Source organism: Mytilus edulis, chromosome 2 (assembly GCF_963676685.1).
Source record: "Mytilus edulis chromosome 2, xbMytEdul2.2, whole genome shotgun sequence".
NCBI classification, from domain to species: domain Eukaryota; kingdom Metazoa; phylum Mollusca; class Bivalvia; order Mytilida; family Mytilidae; genus Mytilus; species Mytilus edulis.
The window spans coordinates 48,670,315-48,689,892 of NC_092345.1; the positions used below are offsets into that span (position 1 = coordinate 48,670,315).

The 19,578-nt window shown below is 31.7% G+C and overlaps 1 protein-coding gene across 5 annotated transcripts in view; it reads left to right on the forward strand.

Moving 5' to 3' along the window:
- The window catches only part of LOC139512328 (F-box/LRR-repeat protein 6-like), a 188,685-nt gene extending 169,138 nt beyond the window's left edge, over window positions 1-19,547 (forward strand). For all 5 annotated transcript variants that reach the window (XM_071299851.1, XM_071299852.1, XM_071299850.1 and 2 more), the window contains 7 exons: window positions 830-1,145; window positions 2,721-2,837; window positions 3,570-3,731; window positions 4,482-4,582; window positions 16,692-16,854; window positions 17,595-17,734; window positions 19,218-19,547. In XM_071299851.1, coding sequence (XP_071155952.1) covers window positions 830-1,145; window positions 2,721-2,837; window positions 3,570-3,731; window positions 4,482-4,582; window positions 16,692-16,854; window positions 17,595-17,734; window positions 19,218-19,359 — 1,141 coding nt within the window. In that variant the 3' untranslated portion in view covers window positions 19,360-19,547. The remainder of the gene's footprint in view (window positions 1-829; window positions 1,146-2,720; window positions 2,838-3,569; window positions 3,732-4,481; window positions 4,583-16,691; window positions 16,855-17,594; window positions 17,735-19,217) is intronic.
- The last annotated feature ends 31 nt before the right edge of the window (window positions 19,548-19,578 follow it).

The window sequence follows — 19,578 nt, forward strand, 5'->3', positions numbered from 1 at the left end:
GTGCCCCCCCTTTTATAAAAAGTTCTTGATCTGCCCCTGTTTATATAAATGATTGTACTTTTGCTGTTAGTCGTAGGCTCAACAAAATTGAGGATGAAAATTAATCAAAATGTTCCTCTAGATTCTATCTTTTGATTGTAAAAAGCTTCTGTCCAAGTTTGGTAAAATCCAGGATAGTTTACATGAATTTAATAAATGTTTTTCAAAACTTTTAACTGCAGACTATGTAATGTTAACCATTTTAACTGGAAGAAAAACTTAAGTCCATTTATAAGTAAAATATAGAAAAACATGAACAATTTTTTTGGTTAAATTTTCTTCTAGATACTAGCTCATGATCATAAACAAGCTTCTCTCCAAGTTTGGTACAAATTCAGAATAATTAAAGAAAGTTATAAAATTTTTACTACAGAGTGAATGTAATGTTTCCTGCATAAAAACTAAGTTAATTTGGAAATAAAATACGGAAAACAAGTATTATTTTTTTTTTCATTTACTTCTAGATACTATTTAATGATCATAAACAAGCCTCTGCAGACGGAATGTGGGATTGCTTTTTCAACTAAAGTCGAAGGCTCAACAAATACTTAATGCTGTAAAGATTTTGAACAAGTATTTACATCTTTCTTCAATTTCAATTTTCTGTATGCTCATACATGTATTATGCTTTGCTCATATTATTATTATTAGATATGTTATTATATTTTACATTAAAAGGAAATATATATGCACTTTTGTAACATATATTTGTGTACTGCAAGGGTTGGTTTCTAATTGATCTCTGGTTCTCATCTTCTTTCATTTATATTGAATGTATTATTTTTATCAGGGCACAGAAAGTATGCTCAAGCTGGAAAGAAATAGCCAAGGATCCCTCCTTATGGAGAAAAGTAGACCTGACCTATGGATGGATTAAACAAAAGGAAGAAACTCTTAGATGGTTAAGTGAAAACAGACTCTCACAGTGTCAGGACATTAATTTATCAAACTGGACATTATCAAGTGCATTGTCTTTCATTGCTGAGAGATGTCCTCATCTGCAAACTGTAAATCTTTCCCATTGTAAGAAGTTAACACCTGATGGAGTTACTTCCCTTGCTAACAATTGTACAGAACTCAGGGATATAGATTTTTCTGATACAAGTGTAAGTGTGATATACAGTCAAACCTGCTTAAGAGACCACCTGTATTAAGCAAAAACCTGTGGTATAAGACCATAAATTTCACATCCCTCTGTAGATTATTTCATATAGATTAAACCTGTATTAAAAGACCACCTGTTTTATGAGACCACTTTTTTGCTCTCCCTTGAGTGGTCTCTTAAAACAGGTTTCACTGTAATTACTAATTAATGTAGGTACAAAATGTAGGAAAAATGTTTGAACAGTTGAATATTTTTTTGTCATCATCTTTAGGTGTTGTAATAGTGGCATACATGTATTTATAGAAAGAAGAAGACTTAGGGTTAAATCCTTGAACTATAAACTGATATATATATATATGTGCTGCTTCTAAATTCTAGTAGATGTACTAAATTAACTTTATTTTCTGATATTTTGTTATTTGATAAAAATGTGTTCATTTTCTGTATGCTACATGTATGTTGTCTTTTCTGAAACAGTTTGCATATATTATATTGAATAATAAATGTTCAACAGATTACATATAGATTCTACCACTGCATTGAGTGTGATACGATATTTATCCACTTAGACAGTTAAAGGAGTACCTAGGTCCCGTAAGGACCGATTTTGGCCTCAAATTTCAGGTTCATCTAACGAAACATTTTGGACACATTTTAAACACTTAAGTGTCTATTTCAATTGATTCGATTAGTTTATGTGAAAGATTTTAACTGATTTAGTCATTAAAAACGCTCCTATTCAAGCTTAAATATGAAAAATCTATCAAATATGCCAAAAAACGTCACTTTTCAGATGGTTTTTGTCAAAAATGAAAGTGGCCGCATCCGTGTTCATCCTCAACGTTTATATATGTTATGTATTATCATCAAATACAACTTTTATTTCAATATTATGAATGAACACGAATGCGGCCACTTTCATTTAAGACGGAAACTGTCTAAAATTTAACTAAAATGCTAAAATTGTGAAGATTTCAGTAATTTAGCATGACTTAATGATGCTAGTACCCGATAAATGTGCATTGTATTGTCAAAAACAGCCCATATTTTTGTAGCAAAAGCATTCTACTTTCCAATAAATAGCTAAAAGATTACATTTTCACAATTTTGTAAAACTGCTATATTTTAGGGCCAAAAAGGGGTCTTACTGAACCTACTCCTTTTCAAATTTAAAACGCAAGGCTCGCCGAGTGTTTTAAATATTTAAAATTTAACTGTCAAGAGTGGATAAATATTGTATTACACAAGATTTGGTGGTAGAATCTGTTTTTCTAATGATTTTCAAACAATATGCAGGCAAACATATTCCTTCTTTTCGAATGATCTGCAAAAAGATGTGTTCTTTCTATGTGACGTCATCAGGCATGGTTGCCTTTTTTCATGCCGTCACAATAAGAAATTCAGAGGAAAGCAAGAAAATTCGACGTCATAATCAGATTTTAACCAATGAAGAACTGAGATCAAAGAACCACACGTTGATTAAATTTTTTTATACAATGGGTGCAGAAAGGGATAAATTGACAAAGAATTAGAGAAACATATATAAATGATATTTATTTACAATTTTATACTTCAGATAACATCAACGTCCTTGAAAGAATTGATACTGAAGAGGTTCAGTGAAATAAAGAGAATTGATGTCAGCTGCAATAAAAAACTTACTGGTTTTACAATGGTCTTGGATACAATAATGGTACATATAAATAAACCTAAGAAAAGGGGGTATGATTTCCAAGGTGACAACTATCCAACAAAGTTCTAATGAGGAAGATAAAAGCAATTAAATGTCACTGAACAGTCGTCAACAATGAGAAAAACTCATTCCCCATAGTCAGCTATAAAAGGCGGTACAATTATGGTACAAAATGTAGTCTTTTCAATAATGTAACTTGAATTTTTTGAAATATCAATTAAAATAGCTTAACTTAATCAAAAGACATATTAACAAAAACAAGTGAACATACACATGTTTGGATAGTTTGTAATGTTACAGCTTTTTTCAAACTGTCAGACTGTTGTAAACTTATATTAATCCATTTCCTATAAAGGTTTGTGTATGTTTTAGTCATATTTGGTGAAATATTCTGAATTTGTCAAAAATTTATATTCCATCTTAGTGTAAGGTACAATCAGGGACAAAAAGACATAACTATGGGTAGGTACAGTTAGAGTCGAAGGTATTTTCATCTCCATTTAGATTGAGAAGTTAGTCAGTAGTACATGTACTTCCTTAAAAAAAAATGTGAACAACAATAATATAAAAAGAATTGTGTAACCTCCTTCAAAGGTTATCTGAGTATCAGCTTTAAATAGTGTCTTAGCCAGTTTGTATTTAACCTTTCAAAATTAATTTGCTATAAACTTTACTTCATCAAATTGTTTGCTTTCAGTGATGAAGCTATTTTGTTAACTTTCACTTTTGTAGAAATGTCCCAAATTGACAGTGTTAGACATATCAACTCTTGAGAATGTACCAACATATGTAACCATTGATATAGAGGAGTTCCAAAAATCCTGTCCTAAGCTGAAGGTCCTTAGAATGGGGAACAACAGATACAAAGGCACTCCAAAAACAGACGATGAAGTGGTAAATTCTATTTACAGCTAGCTGGTCATTTATTATAGCTATAAAGCTTCTATGTTTATCTCATAGTGATCACATGTGCATTAGTGTGTAAGGGCCATCACTAGCAAGGTCAAAACAACGACTGTCAAACAGATTATTTTAATGCAACATTGTGTAGAACTTCATCCTGATTGGATGAAGCATCAAATTTCAAGGCATTACTTTAAAGATTGAAGGCCTAAAATTTTGTATTTTAAGAGTTGTATGATTCAATTTTGATGTCAAGGTCACAATTTCCCATTTATTTGTTCCATTGACAAAGTGCTGTAATTTCAGTAATTATTATGTGCAATTATAATTACGATTTTGTCATTTTAGACTAAAATGTGAGTTTGTTATTTTTGACTAAAATGGGATTTTATTTTTGCGATTATGATAAAAATCCTGTTCAATTCATACAAAAAATTTCAAAATGTGAGTTTAGATTATTGTTATAACTGTTGAATTTTTTTTCCGAATAATAAAAACATTGTAATAATTTCTAAATTTAATGTATATAGGCAGTAAACTTAAGTTGCCACCATCAAATTGCAAATTTATACCTGCAAATTTTCAAATACAGAAGGGAGATAATTCATTATTGTAGAATGTTAAATAATGAGTCAAGATAGTATTTGAATAGCCAAATTGGATGTTTTCTTATCGAACATATAATAAGATAAAAACAAATGTATACTTTATTTGCTAATTTTGATATGGTTTTTTTTACAGGAAAAATCTGCAGGTTTCCCAGAACTGGAGGAATTTAGTATCCCAGATTTGAGTGGTAGACATACTATGCATAACACAATTGTGTATGATGTTTTCAATAGGTGAGGTTCTGTCTTAAATGTTCATCATTTTCAATTATTTATCTTGGAGTGATATTTACATTGATGTCAATCCTTATAGGTAAGGACTCATAAAAAAAAGAAGATTCTTATTCTCCTTTCATAAAATATTGGAGAAATAGAGCTTTTTCTAATTTATTTTTTTAATTTAGTTCAGACTCTGCAAGACTCTCATGGGTAGTCACAATCAGGGGTCGTAATTAGCACTGGTCCGGTGGTCTGAGACCAGTAGAATTTGCGTCGTACGAGTAGATTTTGTCAGCTGGTGGTCAGGTGCACCAGTAGAAATTTGTCAATAAAAATCACTGATTGCATCACAATCTCGGTTTGATTACCAAACAAATACCTACAAATTCAATTACACGGTACTGGGGGTACTAAGTATTACAATTGATCAAGTTAATTACTATCTTGGGTCAGGGTCTTTCACAACAACAACATAAAATGTGGAAATTTATGGAAGTAGTAAAACTGCTGAAAACAAATTAAAAAAATTTAGTGTTTGTCACAGACATGGGGTAATTGAAATATGTAATTGTAATTGACTGTAATTAATTACAATTTATCATGTAATTGAATGTAATGTGTAATTGAGCATTTTTTCAATTACATGTAATTGAATGTAATTAATTACATAGCCAAAATTGCCTGTAATTGACAATTACTTTTCAATTACAAGTCAATTACATTTGAAATTTTGGATCAAAAGATTAAATCTTGTGTTTTCTCAAAAAATTATTAAAAGCAATAATCTTAACAAATGTTGTAAGCTGACAAAGAAAAGCCTTCACAGTATACTTTCTGTATTAACACAACCATGGTAGATTCTTCATTTTGTATTGAATGATAAAAAAAATGTAGACACATGCCATAATTTTAAAAGAAACCACTAGGAAGTCACTGTCTTGACCTTAATTAGTAGATTTATATAGATATTTTAAGACATTGATTTAACATAATTAACTTTATTCAAGGACTTAAATAACCAATAAATATAACCTCTGGCTATTTGTTTTATTACAAACTATATAATGACTGTTTTTATAACAGTTATGTTAAACAGATATAAGGCTAATTAGAGAGAGATAAATATACCCCTAGGGCCTATAGGTACATGTTTAAATTCTTGAAGGGATAATGCATATGACAAAATCTCACTTGCAAAATTTGTTCACTATATATATGAATGTTGAAAGAAAACATTTTATCAGATTTAAAAATGAGCTCCAAGAGTGTACTGGAACATTTTACTGTTCCTGATGACTTCCAAAATGGAAATACTTTCAAAGGAAAATGTATGCATTGTGGCACCCTCATTAGTGGAAGTTATAAAGTTACATCCAACTTTGTTACACATATGAAGGTAATACTATATAAGAATTTTAAAAATTAATAAATTCATAATGCTTCTTTTTCATTTCTAATCAGATTTCATTTATCTTATATCCTCTAATAGCTTACATTTAAATTTGGAAAATATTTTGTTTATTAAATTAATTAGTTGTGATTAAAACTAAAGTTTATTTTTGTTTTAAGAAGTCAGATTTCTAAATCACTTATTTAAGATAAATAATTTGAATAAGCTGGGATAAAAATGAAAATCATTTCAAAAAATAAAAAATAGTGCTCTTTTTTTGTATCATTTACAATCAAATAAATTTAAATAAATGTAAAATTTCAATAGGTAAATTAAAACAATTTAATATTTTCAAGATATTAAATAAGGCCTTTTGTAATTTTCAGAGAAAACACAGAGATTTGTACATTCTGCATTCTGAGAATAAAGAAATTCAACCAACATTGACACAATGCATAAAAAAAAGTGTAAAATATTCACCGTCTGATCCAAAACAGTTAGAAATGACAAATGCTCTTATAATGTTCATAGCTGGGGATCTTTTACCACTCTCTATTGTCGAAAGTGAAGAATTTAAAAACTTGATGGAAAAAGCTGACACTAAGTATCAAGTGCCTAGCAGAAAGCATTTATCTTCGAAACTTCTACATGAAAAATCCCCATCAGTGGAAAGAAAAAGAAACCCTTCAGGGATTTCTGTAAGTTCAGAAATGGATGATTACTTGTCAGATAATTGTATTGATATGTCAAAAGACCCTCTTTTGTATTGGCATAGTAACTGTCAACGTTTACCACGTCTAGCTAAGTTAGCAGTGCAATATTAAGCTATTCCAGCCACATCTGCACCAGTTGAACGCTTATTTAGCACTGCTGGAAAAACATTTAGGCCGGAAAGGTGCAGACTGGCTGATGGAACATTTGAAAAGCTGATGATGGTCAAATGTAATGGGAAAATGCTTAAATAAGTTATATGACACAATACAAAAATGTATATACTAGTTGAACACTGTCTAATTGTTATAACTATAGAGCAATGTATAATACTTATGTACATATCATAGAATAAATGCATGTTTTCAATGTTTTATCTTAAATTTCCTTTCAAATGTAATTGAAGTAATTAATTACATTTGCCAAGTAATTGGAATGTAATTAATTACATTGGTAAAAAAAGTCAAATGTAATGTGTAATTTAATTGAAGATTTTGTAATTGTAATTGAATGTAATTAATTACTTTCAAATGTAATTGACCCCATGTCTGGTTTGTCAAATGAATGTCATTTTTGCAGGACCAGTAGTTTGGGAGCCGGACCAGTAGATTTTCAGTCCACTGGTCCGGCTGGCCAGTACAGAAGAAAGCTTAAATTCAACCCCTGGTCACAATCATTGAAAACCTGTCTCGTCATCATCATTTTAACTTATGAAATGGATAAAAAGTAAAGTTAGATCTATCAAATTGAAGAACAAATCTGGTAAATGGAGGGTTGAGCACTTAGAAGAATTTTAACCAGGGTCTGTCCAAAGTCAAGTCTGATATGCATAAAACCACATAGGCCTTTAAAAGCTAACAACTGGTATTGGTAAAGCCCATACAGTAACCTGTAGTTGATAACATCTTTGTCTGTTGGTCTCTGGTTAATAGTTGTCCTAATGCCACTTTGACAATCATATCACATCTCCCAAAGGTCCAAGTGAGCTTTTCTCATCTCTTGTCGTCTGTCGTTAACTTTTACAAAAATCTTCTTCTCTGAAACTACTGGGCCAAATTTAACCAAACTTGGCCACAATCATTATTGGGGTATCTAGTTTAAAAAATGTGTCCCTTGACCCAGCCAACTGACCAAGATGGCCGCCATGGCTAAAAATAGAACATAGGGGTAAAATGAATATTTTGGCTTATAACTCTGAAACCAAAGCATTTCTAGCAAATCTGACATGGGGTAAAATTGTTAAGCAAGTCAAGATCTATCTGTCTGAAAATTTTCAGATGAATTGGACAACCGGTTGTTGGGTTGCTGCCCCTGAATTGGTACATTTAAGGAAATTTTGCTGTTTTTGGTTATTATCTTTAATATAATTATAGATATGGACTGGGTTGCACAAACGTCTATTAAAGTTAATAGTCTATTAAAAGTACACTTAAATTTAATACTGTAAATTCAGAAATTATTGCGTGCATTTATTATTGCGATTTGCCGACCACAGGCAAAAATGTGAGGTTTAATTATTGCGATTTGCCGATTAAAAAAAAAAAATTATGCTGAACATTATTGTAAATCACAGATGTTCACATGTCTTTTCGCAAAGTAAAGCTTTGTTCAAGTCTATGCATTTAGTTACCTTCCGTATGTTTTCTGTGATTGAATACACAATTCTTAACTGATGTAACTTGTAAAGGGGATCTAGAAACTAAGATGCATTACTAGAACTTATGTGTTGTGCATGCCGACTTTGGGGATCTAGAAACTTAATTGAACATCGACCACGTGCAGAAGATTAGTGTAGAACGAGGCCCGGCTTGGGTAATTATAGGGGTAAAATAAAATAACATCGTAATTTGTCACTTTATATAATAATCGAACAGCATTCAAAAGTAATTACTAGTACTAGTATCCCATTCATAAAAGTTCCCGGCAGTATTGTTCAATCATAAACATATTACAGACACATTACCAATTAAAAGTCGAAGTGTTATAAAAATGTCACCTGGCTTCACTGATTACACAGGTTAGCCGAAATAAGTTGTAAAAACATATTACCCTTAAATGCCCCAGGTGAAAGGTTAAACACATCACACCACTGAACAAAGGGAGATAAATCAATCACAAATTGACATTGGAAAAATGAAAGTAAGAATGCGAGGTTTAATTATTGCGATCGTCCGACGCTCGCATTATTCGCATTAATAAAAACCTCGCAATAATTTCTGAATTTACAGTAGTCTATTATTTGTGTTGCACAAAATTTAATTAACGTTAATAGTCTATTAACTCACTATTAAATTTAATTGAACGAAGGAGCGCTATTAAGTCCTTAATTGTACATTTAAAATGGATGCCATGCAAGTGCTTGGATTACTTGTACCTCAAAATCAGTCAAAGAATACCGTGACAGGCTTCTCAACTCGATGATTTGACGGACTGAGAGCCTCGCACAGCCGGTGATATCCCACATTGTATGATTTCGTCACAAAAAGAATTGTTTTTGTTATTATTAAATTATAATAATAGAAAGAAAAGATAAAAAAGTTTTTGAAGCATAAATGAAGATATAATTGTAATTCTATATGATTAACCATTGTCATTATGAATCTATTAGGGAAACAATGGTTTTATTTCCAATACGGCAAGTGTCATTAAACTGAAGAAAAAAACTGTTGCCCTCATCCTTGGAAGTATGCTTTGTTCAAACTGAAATATATTTCTTAATATAAAATCCATTCTCCAAAATTAACAATTTTTAAAAGGCATGCATGGACGAAAGCATTGGACATTTGAAAACCTTTTATAACAGGGGTGAAGAATGTGCAATCTCCGTTGACGCTTTGATAAAGAGTGCTTTCTTTCACGTCCGCATTTCTATTAAGTATGGCATGCCGGGTTAACATTTTAATGATTACTACAGATTGGAGAAATGAATAACAGAACAGTGCACAATAACGTACAATAGCATACATTGTTATTCGTAGGAGATAAGAGAAACTACGTGATACTTTTGATCTTTTTTTTTATTTAAGATGGCATGGTGTATATTGTCCATTATATTATATCCAATACATATTTTTAAAACAATTTTTTTTTAGAACCGAAAACTGTAATGAAGATGAAACAAAACTATCCGACACTTTGGTATATCTTGGGTATAAACTTCAAACAAATATCTGATATTGACATTGGATAGGGTAACCGGTTCATAATAACATAAACAATTATTGGACTTTTGGGGATCGCCCAGATATTCCGACACCCAACTGGTCCAACACCCCAATAGTCCGATAAAGGTTAATAAGTGCCGTAATAGAAAATATACTTCATGAGTAGAGCTTCATGAGGGTGTTGATGTGGATTTACAGAATAGAGAATATTGATTGGGGGGGGGGGGGGGGGGGGTGTTAAAGAATAGAGAAAATGAGGTCCTAAAATAATGGGCAAAAGTATAAAAAATAGAGAAAATGGCAAACATTTTAAAGAATACAGATATCAGTGTATGTAAAGTGCGGATCCTAAAATACCATTTTCACTGTATATGCCATGCATTTCTGATGTGGAATGGTAAATAAACAGACGAAAAAATTATGATATTTGAAGAAAATGAAGAAAAATAGTTCACATGTAAATGTTTAGTAATAAATAATACAAGTTAGACAAAGTACGAGATGGGAACGGGTTTTTATCGCGCCGAGAGCCATCCATACGTGAAATATATACCGAAATAGGTGAATATTTAGGACGTTTTACGAACAAATCGTGCAGGTGATTAAAAACTAGCAGGAAAGATGTAGTTGAAGAAAAATATTCATTTCAACACAACTATTAATGTTGTATAATGTAGAATAGCTTTTGTTATTCAGTTTGTCCATATTGTATTGAATTCCACTATGATGCTATCTTTGAGGGCCCTCATGGGGTTTTTGATTATGTGATTACTTGGCCGTTTTTTTAATGATTATTTGATTATTAAGCCAAATATTTCATGATTATTTGATTACCTAGGACTGTATTTTTAGTTTATGATTATTTGATTACTAAAGATAAGCAAATATTTAATGATTATGTGATTATATTGGCAAAAAAATGGTGATTATGTGATTACTAGGACCCCCCCCCCCCCATGAGGGGCCTCATCTTTATGCGAGTCAGCCATGTTTACTGTTGAATAATGATACATTACTTTCATTTTCACTGTAGAGCGATTCATTAGTATTGTATATGCGGTGCATTTTCACTGTATGCATTTTATTCATTTTTATGCAATAAATTCCTAATTCAGCCGACTTAAGCTTGCTCAAACAATGATTAAAGTAAGAAAAGGGTTTGATAGTACTGACTTTGAGATGGAAAGTTTTATTGAACAATCCATTAAATTAAATAGAATTAATATTTATTTTAAATATAATACATTGTAGTCATAATATAACAACATGTGGATCATTTAAGAGTTGAAAGTGTAACTGTTTTAGATTAAAGAAATCTATAATACTAAAATTACGAGGTCCAATTTGTCAGCCGTCATCACGTAAAAACGACGAATCAAAGAATTCAACTTTATATATAACTAATATAGTACAAAGGTGTAGATTAAAAATTACACCACTTCAGGCCCTATTGCCAATAGTTAAGAAGTTCCGGGTCGAGTCCGATACCGATACCAATAGTATATTCACCTGTTACCTATTACCAGTTCCAGTTACCAGTTCCAGTTCGACGTGTTCAAACAGAAAGATTTCATAGCAGAGAAAACTTTGTATCTTATAATCGGCATGACTTTATCAGATGACAATACTAATACTAAAATAAGGCTTGCGCATAGTTATATACTTTAATTCAGTCACGGACCCGCGATATCACGGGTGTGTTCTAGTATATTTTAAAATGCATGCCAATTTGATAAAATTCATGTTTCTGCAGTAGTCATTAAACGCATGTGCAAACAAATTTTATCATTGGATTTCGAGTATGGGTCTATTTACAAAGCAGAAGAAGCATGTCATCGTTTTTTTATAATTCATCAGCATCTTTATTTAAAGTGCAGTTATATTTATACAATGCAATGCCACTTCATCACTGAATACGTACATCTATCATGTCTATCGAAATAGAATGGGATAAAAAGGGATAAAAAAAAAATGCTTTTCTAATATTTTTTTATAAATCTCTTCTTGACCAATTTCAACGAGGTTTTGACGTAAGATATTTGATTTTTGGTCCGGTTTTAAATTGGCCCACAGGGTCCAAAAAAAAACTTGAGGTTCTTTCGTAGGCTGAATCCATACATGATTGTGTTGTTTTTTTTTGGTCCATTTAACAAGTTTGTGGGATCATAACTGTCAAGAAATATATTCTTTTGAATTTCAACAATAATTGAATATTTGGGGTACTTTGGCATGCTGAATTTTACCGTGTTTTTAATTTTGGGATTTTGGTATTTTGGGCCAAATTATCGAAATGGTTTTGGAGAGATACATAGCTGTGTATCGTCATGTTAGTTATTCGATAAAGCTTGACAAAGCTTATTTAGTTTGACAAAATGTTCGCTACACCGCGTCTCATTCATTCTTTATTTTTAGGGGTGAATATATCCGACCACTTTCACTAATACATATCTACCGATCAACCGTGATAAATTGTCTGAGCCTTCTGCAAGCAAAATTCCCGGCGTTTCCTATTCAATACTAGTATGTACTTTCATTGTCTAGTGGCAGTTCAAGGGTCATTGACCTTTTTTTCGTGCCGGATGGCAACTATTACAGGGCCTATCTAAAAAAATTTACTGTCAAATGATTGTTCTCGGCCTGAACATGCATGTCAATAATATTTGCCACTGGACATCACGCAAAATTGAAATATTGTAAGTACTTTATGATATGTTACTTGTATTATTATTATACCCCCGCTTTGAAAAAAGGGGGGTATACTGTTTTACCTCTGTCTGTCCTTCCGTCAGTCCGTCAGTCCGTCAGTCTGTCGGTCAGTTCGTCCGTCCCATGAATATTTTTCGTCACATTTTTCTCAGGAACTACACTACCAGGATTTCTGAAATTTGGTTTCAGGCTTGATATAAGTCAGCTATACTGTGTGATGCGTTTTCAGATTCATCACTCGACAACTTCCTGTTGACTGAACACTTGTATCATTTTTTACACCTGATAGCAAATGCATATTTGGACGGGGGTATCATCAGTGAGCAGAAGCTCGCAGTTTCACTTGTTTTTAGGACTATCAGGAGGAATGTAGGTTTAACTGATGGGATTATTCTTTTGAAATCAAAAGTATTTATTTAAAAAAGTTGTTGAATTATTCCATGTCAGACTATTTGGGGTATTGGACTATCATAAGGTGTCGGACTAATGGGACGTCGGACTATTGGGTTGTCGCACCAATGTGGTGTCGGACTAATGGAAACATCTGAATAACGGGGCTGCCCCGATTTATGATACTTAATTTCTTCCCTTGTGTATTTTTTCCGAGAATTTTCAATCCCTTGCAATGGCAACACAAGCAATTTATTGTATCTTGTTTGAAATAAATTAGCGGCTAAATTTTTCTCATGGGAGATTAAAAATTTCTGATTTTACCACGATTGTGTCAAATACTATAGTAATTTATTCGAGTTCCCAACCTTCCATAAACGAAGTGAAAAATGGACTTAGATTGAGTCAGACTCTCAAAATGGAAGATATAAATATAGCAGTCTGCAGTTGTCAATTTTCTTTTGTAGACGTCGACTATAAACTTTACATTTAAATTAGTAACATAAAGGAATTTAAGACTAATGCTTTTTTATTCCCCTATTCCCCTCGTTTTTCGAGACTTTTCTATCTTTTTCAATACAACATATGCAATTTCTTGTATTTTGGACATGTTTTGGTGTCAATTGAAAGTAGACCCAGGGTTGCGTTCAATATATTAGCGGCTACGTAGATGTATGACTATTGAACGTGTAGCTAGCCTAGCAGCTACGTAGATATTAATAGCAGCTAGGCTAGCTACACGTTCAATAGTCATAAATCTACGTAGCACTATGTAGCATTATTTAGCTGCTTCGATGTTAAACACAACCCCGTTGAAAAATGCTGAAATCGCTGAAATTGTGTTGACGTCATGAAAAATTGATGAAAATCGCCAAAATCGTGTTGACGTCATGGAAAATTGATGAAAATCGTGAAAATCATGATGACGTCGTGGAAACGATGAAAATCGTAATGATGTTGTGAAAAAATGATGAAACTCGCAGAATTAAATGGAGCTTAATTGACTATTAAAATGTTAATAGTCACTTAATTGTCTATTAGTTAATAGTATCCTTAAAAGTGATTCGTGCAACGCTATTAAATCACTCTATTAACTAATTGTCAATTAGATATTTAATAGTCTATTAGAAGTTAATAGTCTATTAACTTAATAGACGTTTGTGCAACCCAGTCCTGGTTATTATCTTTAATATAATGATAGATAGAGATAAACTGTAAACAGCAATAATGTTCAACAAAGTAAGATCTACAAATAATTCAACATTATTTCCCTTTATACCGGTAGTCATTTTTTACCAATTTTTTGTAAATTTTTGTAATCTTTTACACAAAAATCTTCTCATCTGTAACTACTGTGCCAAATTAAACCAAACTTGGCCACAATCATCATTGGGGTATCTAGTTTAAAAAAAGTGTGCGGTGACCAGCCAACTTTTTGAATCCAAAGCATGCAGAAATTTGATAATCGGGATAAATTGCTTATGAAGTCAATATCTATCAGCCCTGAAATTTTCAGATGAATTGGACAACTTGTTGCTGGGTTGCTGCCTCTGAATTGGTATTTTTATGGAACTTTTGCTGTTTTTGGTTATTATCTTGAATACTATTATAGTTAGAAATAAACTGTAAACAGCAATCATGTTCAGCAAAGTAAGATCTACAAATAAGTCAACATGACCAAAATGGGCAGGTGACCCCTTAAGGAGTTATTGCCCTTTATAGTCAATTTTTAACAATTTTCACTATTTTAGTAAATTATTGTAAATTTTTACAAAATATTTTCCTCTAACTAACGGGCTAAGTTTATTATAGATAGATAAAATTGTAAGCAGCAAGAATGTTCAGTAAAGTAAGATCTACCAACACATCACCATCACCAAAACACAATTTTGTCATGAATCCATCTGTGTCCTTTGCTTATATGCACATAGACCAAGGTGAGCGACACAGGCTCTTAAAAGAGCCTCTAGTTTTTGTCGAGCCTGCAACTTTTGTTGCAGAAAGCTCGACATAGGGATAGTGATCCGGTGGTGGCTACAGCGGCGGCGTTAGCTGACTTCTTAAAAGGTTTGTATTTTAGAAGGTGAAAGACCTGGATGCTTCATACTTTGTATATAGATGCCTCATGTTACGAAGTTTCCGTCAGTCATATGTCCAATGTCCTTGACCTCATTTTCATGGTTCAGTGACCACTTGAAAAAAAAGTTCAGAATTTTTGTAATGTTGAATTCTCTCTTATTATAAGTAATAGGATAACTATATTTGGTATGTGCGTACCTTTCAAGGTCCTCATGCCCGTCAGACAGTTTTCACTTGACCTCTACCTCATTTCATGGATCAGTGAACAAGGTTAAGTTTTGGTGGTCAAGTCCATATCTCAGATACTATAAGCAATAGGGCTAGTATATTTGGTGAATGGAAGGACTGGAAGGTGTACATGTCCAACTGGCAGGTGTTATCTGACCTTGACCTCATTTTCATGGTTCAGTGGTTATAGTTAAGTTTTTGTGTTTTGGTCTGTTTTTCTCATACTTTATGCAATAGGTCTACTTTATTTGTTGTATGGAATGATTGTAAGGTGTACATGTCTAGCGGGCAGATGTCATCTGACCTTGACCTCATTTTCATGGTTCAGTGGTCAAAGTTAAGTTTTTAAATTTGGTCTTTATATCTAATATTATATGCCAAAAGTCAGCTATATTTGGTGTATGGAAATATATTATGATCTATATGTCAGTCCCGCAGGTTTATTTGACCATGACCTCAATTGCACGGTTCATTGCACAGTGTTTAGTTTTTGTGTTTTGGTCTATTTTTCTTAAACTATAAGTAATAGGTCAACTATATCTGTTGTATGGAAGCTTTGTTAGCTGTACATGTCTGCCTGGCATGGTTCATCTGACCTTGACATCATTTTCATGGTTCATTGGTCTTTGTTTAGCTATCTTGGTTAATGTTAAGTTTATGTGACAGTTGTAATAAAGCTTTATACTTAGGACTTTCAACATAATATCAATGATTAGTAAAGAAGGCGAGACATTTCAGTGTGTGCACTCTTGTTATTGCATAGTCATGGTAATTTGTATTAAACACAGATGCTTCCAATGATAGCAAGAATATTGAAAAGAAAGTATTTATAACTAATCGAAGAATTCAAATAGAGAAAAATATTCAACGAGTGACCGAACAACACATTAATTTACGAATGCGTGTAGCGCATGAGTTAATTATCAGTGTTGTTTGGTCACGAGTTGAATATTTCTGATATTTGAATTTTTTAATTAGTTATTCTTTTTATTACATTGGCAAATGGCTTTTTTTAAAGAAATTAATGTAAAACATGTAAGGAACTTTATCTTTTTTCTACGCATTTACAATTTGTTTTGATCCTCCGTTATCGACGTCTTGACAACGCCTATTGTTGTATGACTTCAGAGAGTGAAATAACCACGTTTATTTCACATGTGAAATTATAGGTTTTTATTTAACTGGGAAATCAATGTAATTCATTGCAACCAATGTAATAAATATGGTTATCAATTTCTACCACAAAATAAGTCTGTGGACATGAAATAAAAACAAAGAGCAAAAACTGCAATTTCAAGAAAACCGGTGGTTTGAGCAGATTTTTTTTTTAAAATAATTACACCATAGGCATATCTGTAGGTGTTTTTCTTTAACAAAAAATGTATTGCACAAGTCTGTTCTTTGAAAGTTTTGTTGATGTTATTTATAATCATATGGCCATTTTATTTTTTTACAGAATTTTACACAAGTCTTTTAAGCTGAAGGTCTTAGATATCAGAGGACGATGTAATGAGTCATATGCTGTCCTAGAAACAATACCTGCAGCAGATTTAGAGAGCTTGCATGTTGGTCTATCTTCCATGTCTTATGATGATCCATATATGGGCCTCTTTCTAAAAGTGAGTAAATGTATAATGAAACCAGTTCAAAACTTAGTATACAGTTATCAGAAAATTCAAAACTGCATATATTTATATGGAGAAAAGAAGATTTTAGGTATGCTTCAATGAGACAGGATCTCAACTCTAGTCTACAGAAGACTTCAAGAAATCAACCTATTACTGTTTAAAAAATATTTCATGCAAACCATAGATTTGTTGGAATATTTACATGTCCTAGGCCTTTACATGTTAATTTTATCCTGAGCATCATTATTTGGTTAAAAAAAACAAAATCACAATGTGTTTACTGTTAAAGTTAAAAATCCTTTTAGGTGATTATTTTTATGTCTGAAAAGGAGGGGGAATTAGGTTTTACCTTTGCCTGAAGGTTGAATTTTGGTGGCATCACTTAAACTTTCAAGAGTTATGCTCCTTTACACATGGAAAAAATGCTGAATTTTTACTTTCTGTTCTCTAACACAAGTTAGCATCAACCACATGTTATGAAACTTATACACAATGCTTATTGTAACCACAAAACTCAGATCAAGGACGAGTAAGGGTAGCATCACTTTGACAGTTCTTCAGTTATGTCCCTTTATAACTTTATATATACCAGTAAGGGCATCATCTGAGTTCCATGAACACATTCCCCATTAATTTATATGATTATACTAGCAAAAGTGATTTTCTTTGTAATGTAGTTATACGTGTAGTTGAATATTAACTTTGATGAATCAAAACTTGTACTATTTCAGTGGAGACAGAGTCTAAAGACAATAGATTTGTCTTGGGTTCAGAATGTAGAACTAGCCATTCAGGAACTAACCAGTGGCCCATCATTACCTCTAGAAAAAATTCAACTAACAGGATCTAATATTGAATACAAAGATCTCAGGTAAAATATTTATTTATATATAGTCATTGCTTTTTTTTCTAATAATTTTGATATGATAATTTAAATTTTTGATGATAATATTCATACTTTTTCTATATGGAAAAAAAATGAAAAGAAATTGCTTCCAAATATTAGTTGGTTAACAGAAAATGAAAGGAAGAGTATTTTATTTCTGCTTTTTATCTTAACAAGGTTTTCATTGATGTATTTGGTAATGTAAAATACCTTGTATATTTCAATACAAGGTTCATTGGTGACATACAAGACCTCACATATTTTAACATGATTAACAATCAATAGTGTCAGCATTTTTTTTTTTTTTTTTTTTTTTCTTTTTTTTTTTTTTTTTTTTTTAAATTGATACTTGTTTATTCCAAATATTTCCTGTTTACAATTTCCTCAGTTGCCCAGGATGCAAACTGTGGATTCCCGTTTACATTTAAGCCAACTGTCCGGGAAGCAGGAGGTTGAAAAATGTGCACTATATTATCCGAAAAAAATAGTATACATGTAATTATTATAATACTTATATTCTTTTATATGACAATGAGTGAAAAAGGAATATCTTTATAGAATGTACTACTAGTGGTAAATAATATAACATTATAAAAACATAAACGAGTGCACCTATAAACCAGATTCACATAATATTTTAACATAATCGAGTGCATCTTTAAACCATGGATTACTGTAATCAATATAGTGTCAGCATTAGTAATACTCTTATATGTTCATTGGCAGCGGTTACATATATTTTGGAAATATGAAGAAATATATATGATTCATCAAATTTTTTAACATGAAACTTGTTGGTGAAGTCTTTCTCTCTAGTTTATTAAAAGGGAATTTTAAACAAGAATGTGTCCATAGTACATGTATGCCCCAATCGCACTATCATTTTTCATGTTTAATGGACCGTAACAGTGGGGTCAAAACTTTAATTTAGCATTAAGATTTATCGAAAGATCATATCATAGGGAACATGTGTACTAAGTTTTAAGTTGATTGGACTTCAACTTTATCAAAAACTACCTAAACCAAAAACTTAAACCTGAACTTTGCACTTTCATTTTCTATGTTCAGTGGACCGTAAAATTGTAGTCAAATCTTTAATTTGGCAATAAAATTGGAAAGATCATATCATGGGGAACATGTGTACTAAGGTTCAGACAGACGAACGAATGAACGAACAGAGGGACAAACTAACGGGCGCACAGACCAGAAAACATAATGCCACTCTACTATCGTAGGTGGGGCATAAAAATTTCTCCTTGAAAAACAATAATTCATTGATCCATTTTGCTGAACCAAAAATTAAACTCCTAGTGATGAAAATATACCAAATTTTATGTCAATTATAAACTATCAAAGAACAAATTTTTAGTTTTATTTGTTCAAAACCTCAAAACCAACTGTTTCTCATGATAAAATTAATTTACTTTGCAATGAATTCATGCATTTGATAACTGATTTCCTTTTTTAGGACTTTGCTGAAAAAATGTCCAAAATTGAATTACGTTCAGCTGGAATCTTGTCGTAATCTGGTTAGAGGTATTAAAAGGTTGTATAAAGACGAGGATATCAATGTGCTCAAGGAGAAAATAAAAAATCTGGGAAATATCTAACAAATTTATGTTATATCGATATTGACAGTACAGGCAGCTACAAATGTCAGGACTACTTATAGTATATTTTTTTTATTTTTATACAAATATTTGAAAAAAAATTCAGTTGTTGAAATATTTAAAAACGTATTTGATGTTGATTTGTTTTTATTATTTATATCCATTATTTATTAAAAATAATTAATTGCTCTGATTGTTTTTTTTTTTTATTTTGAATAT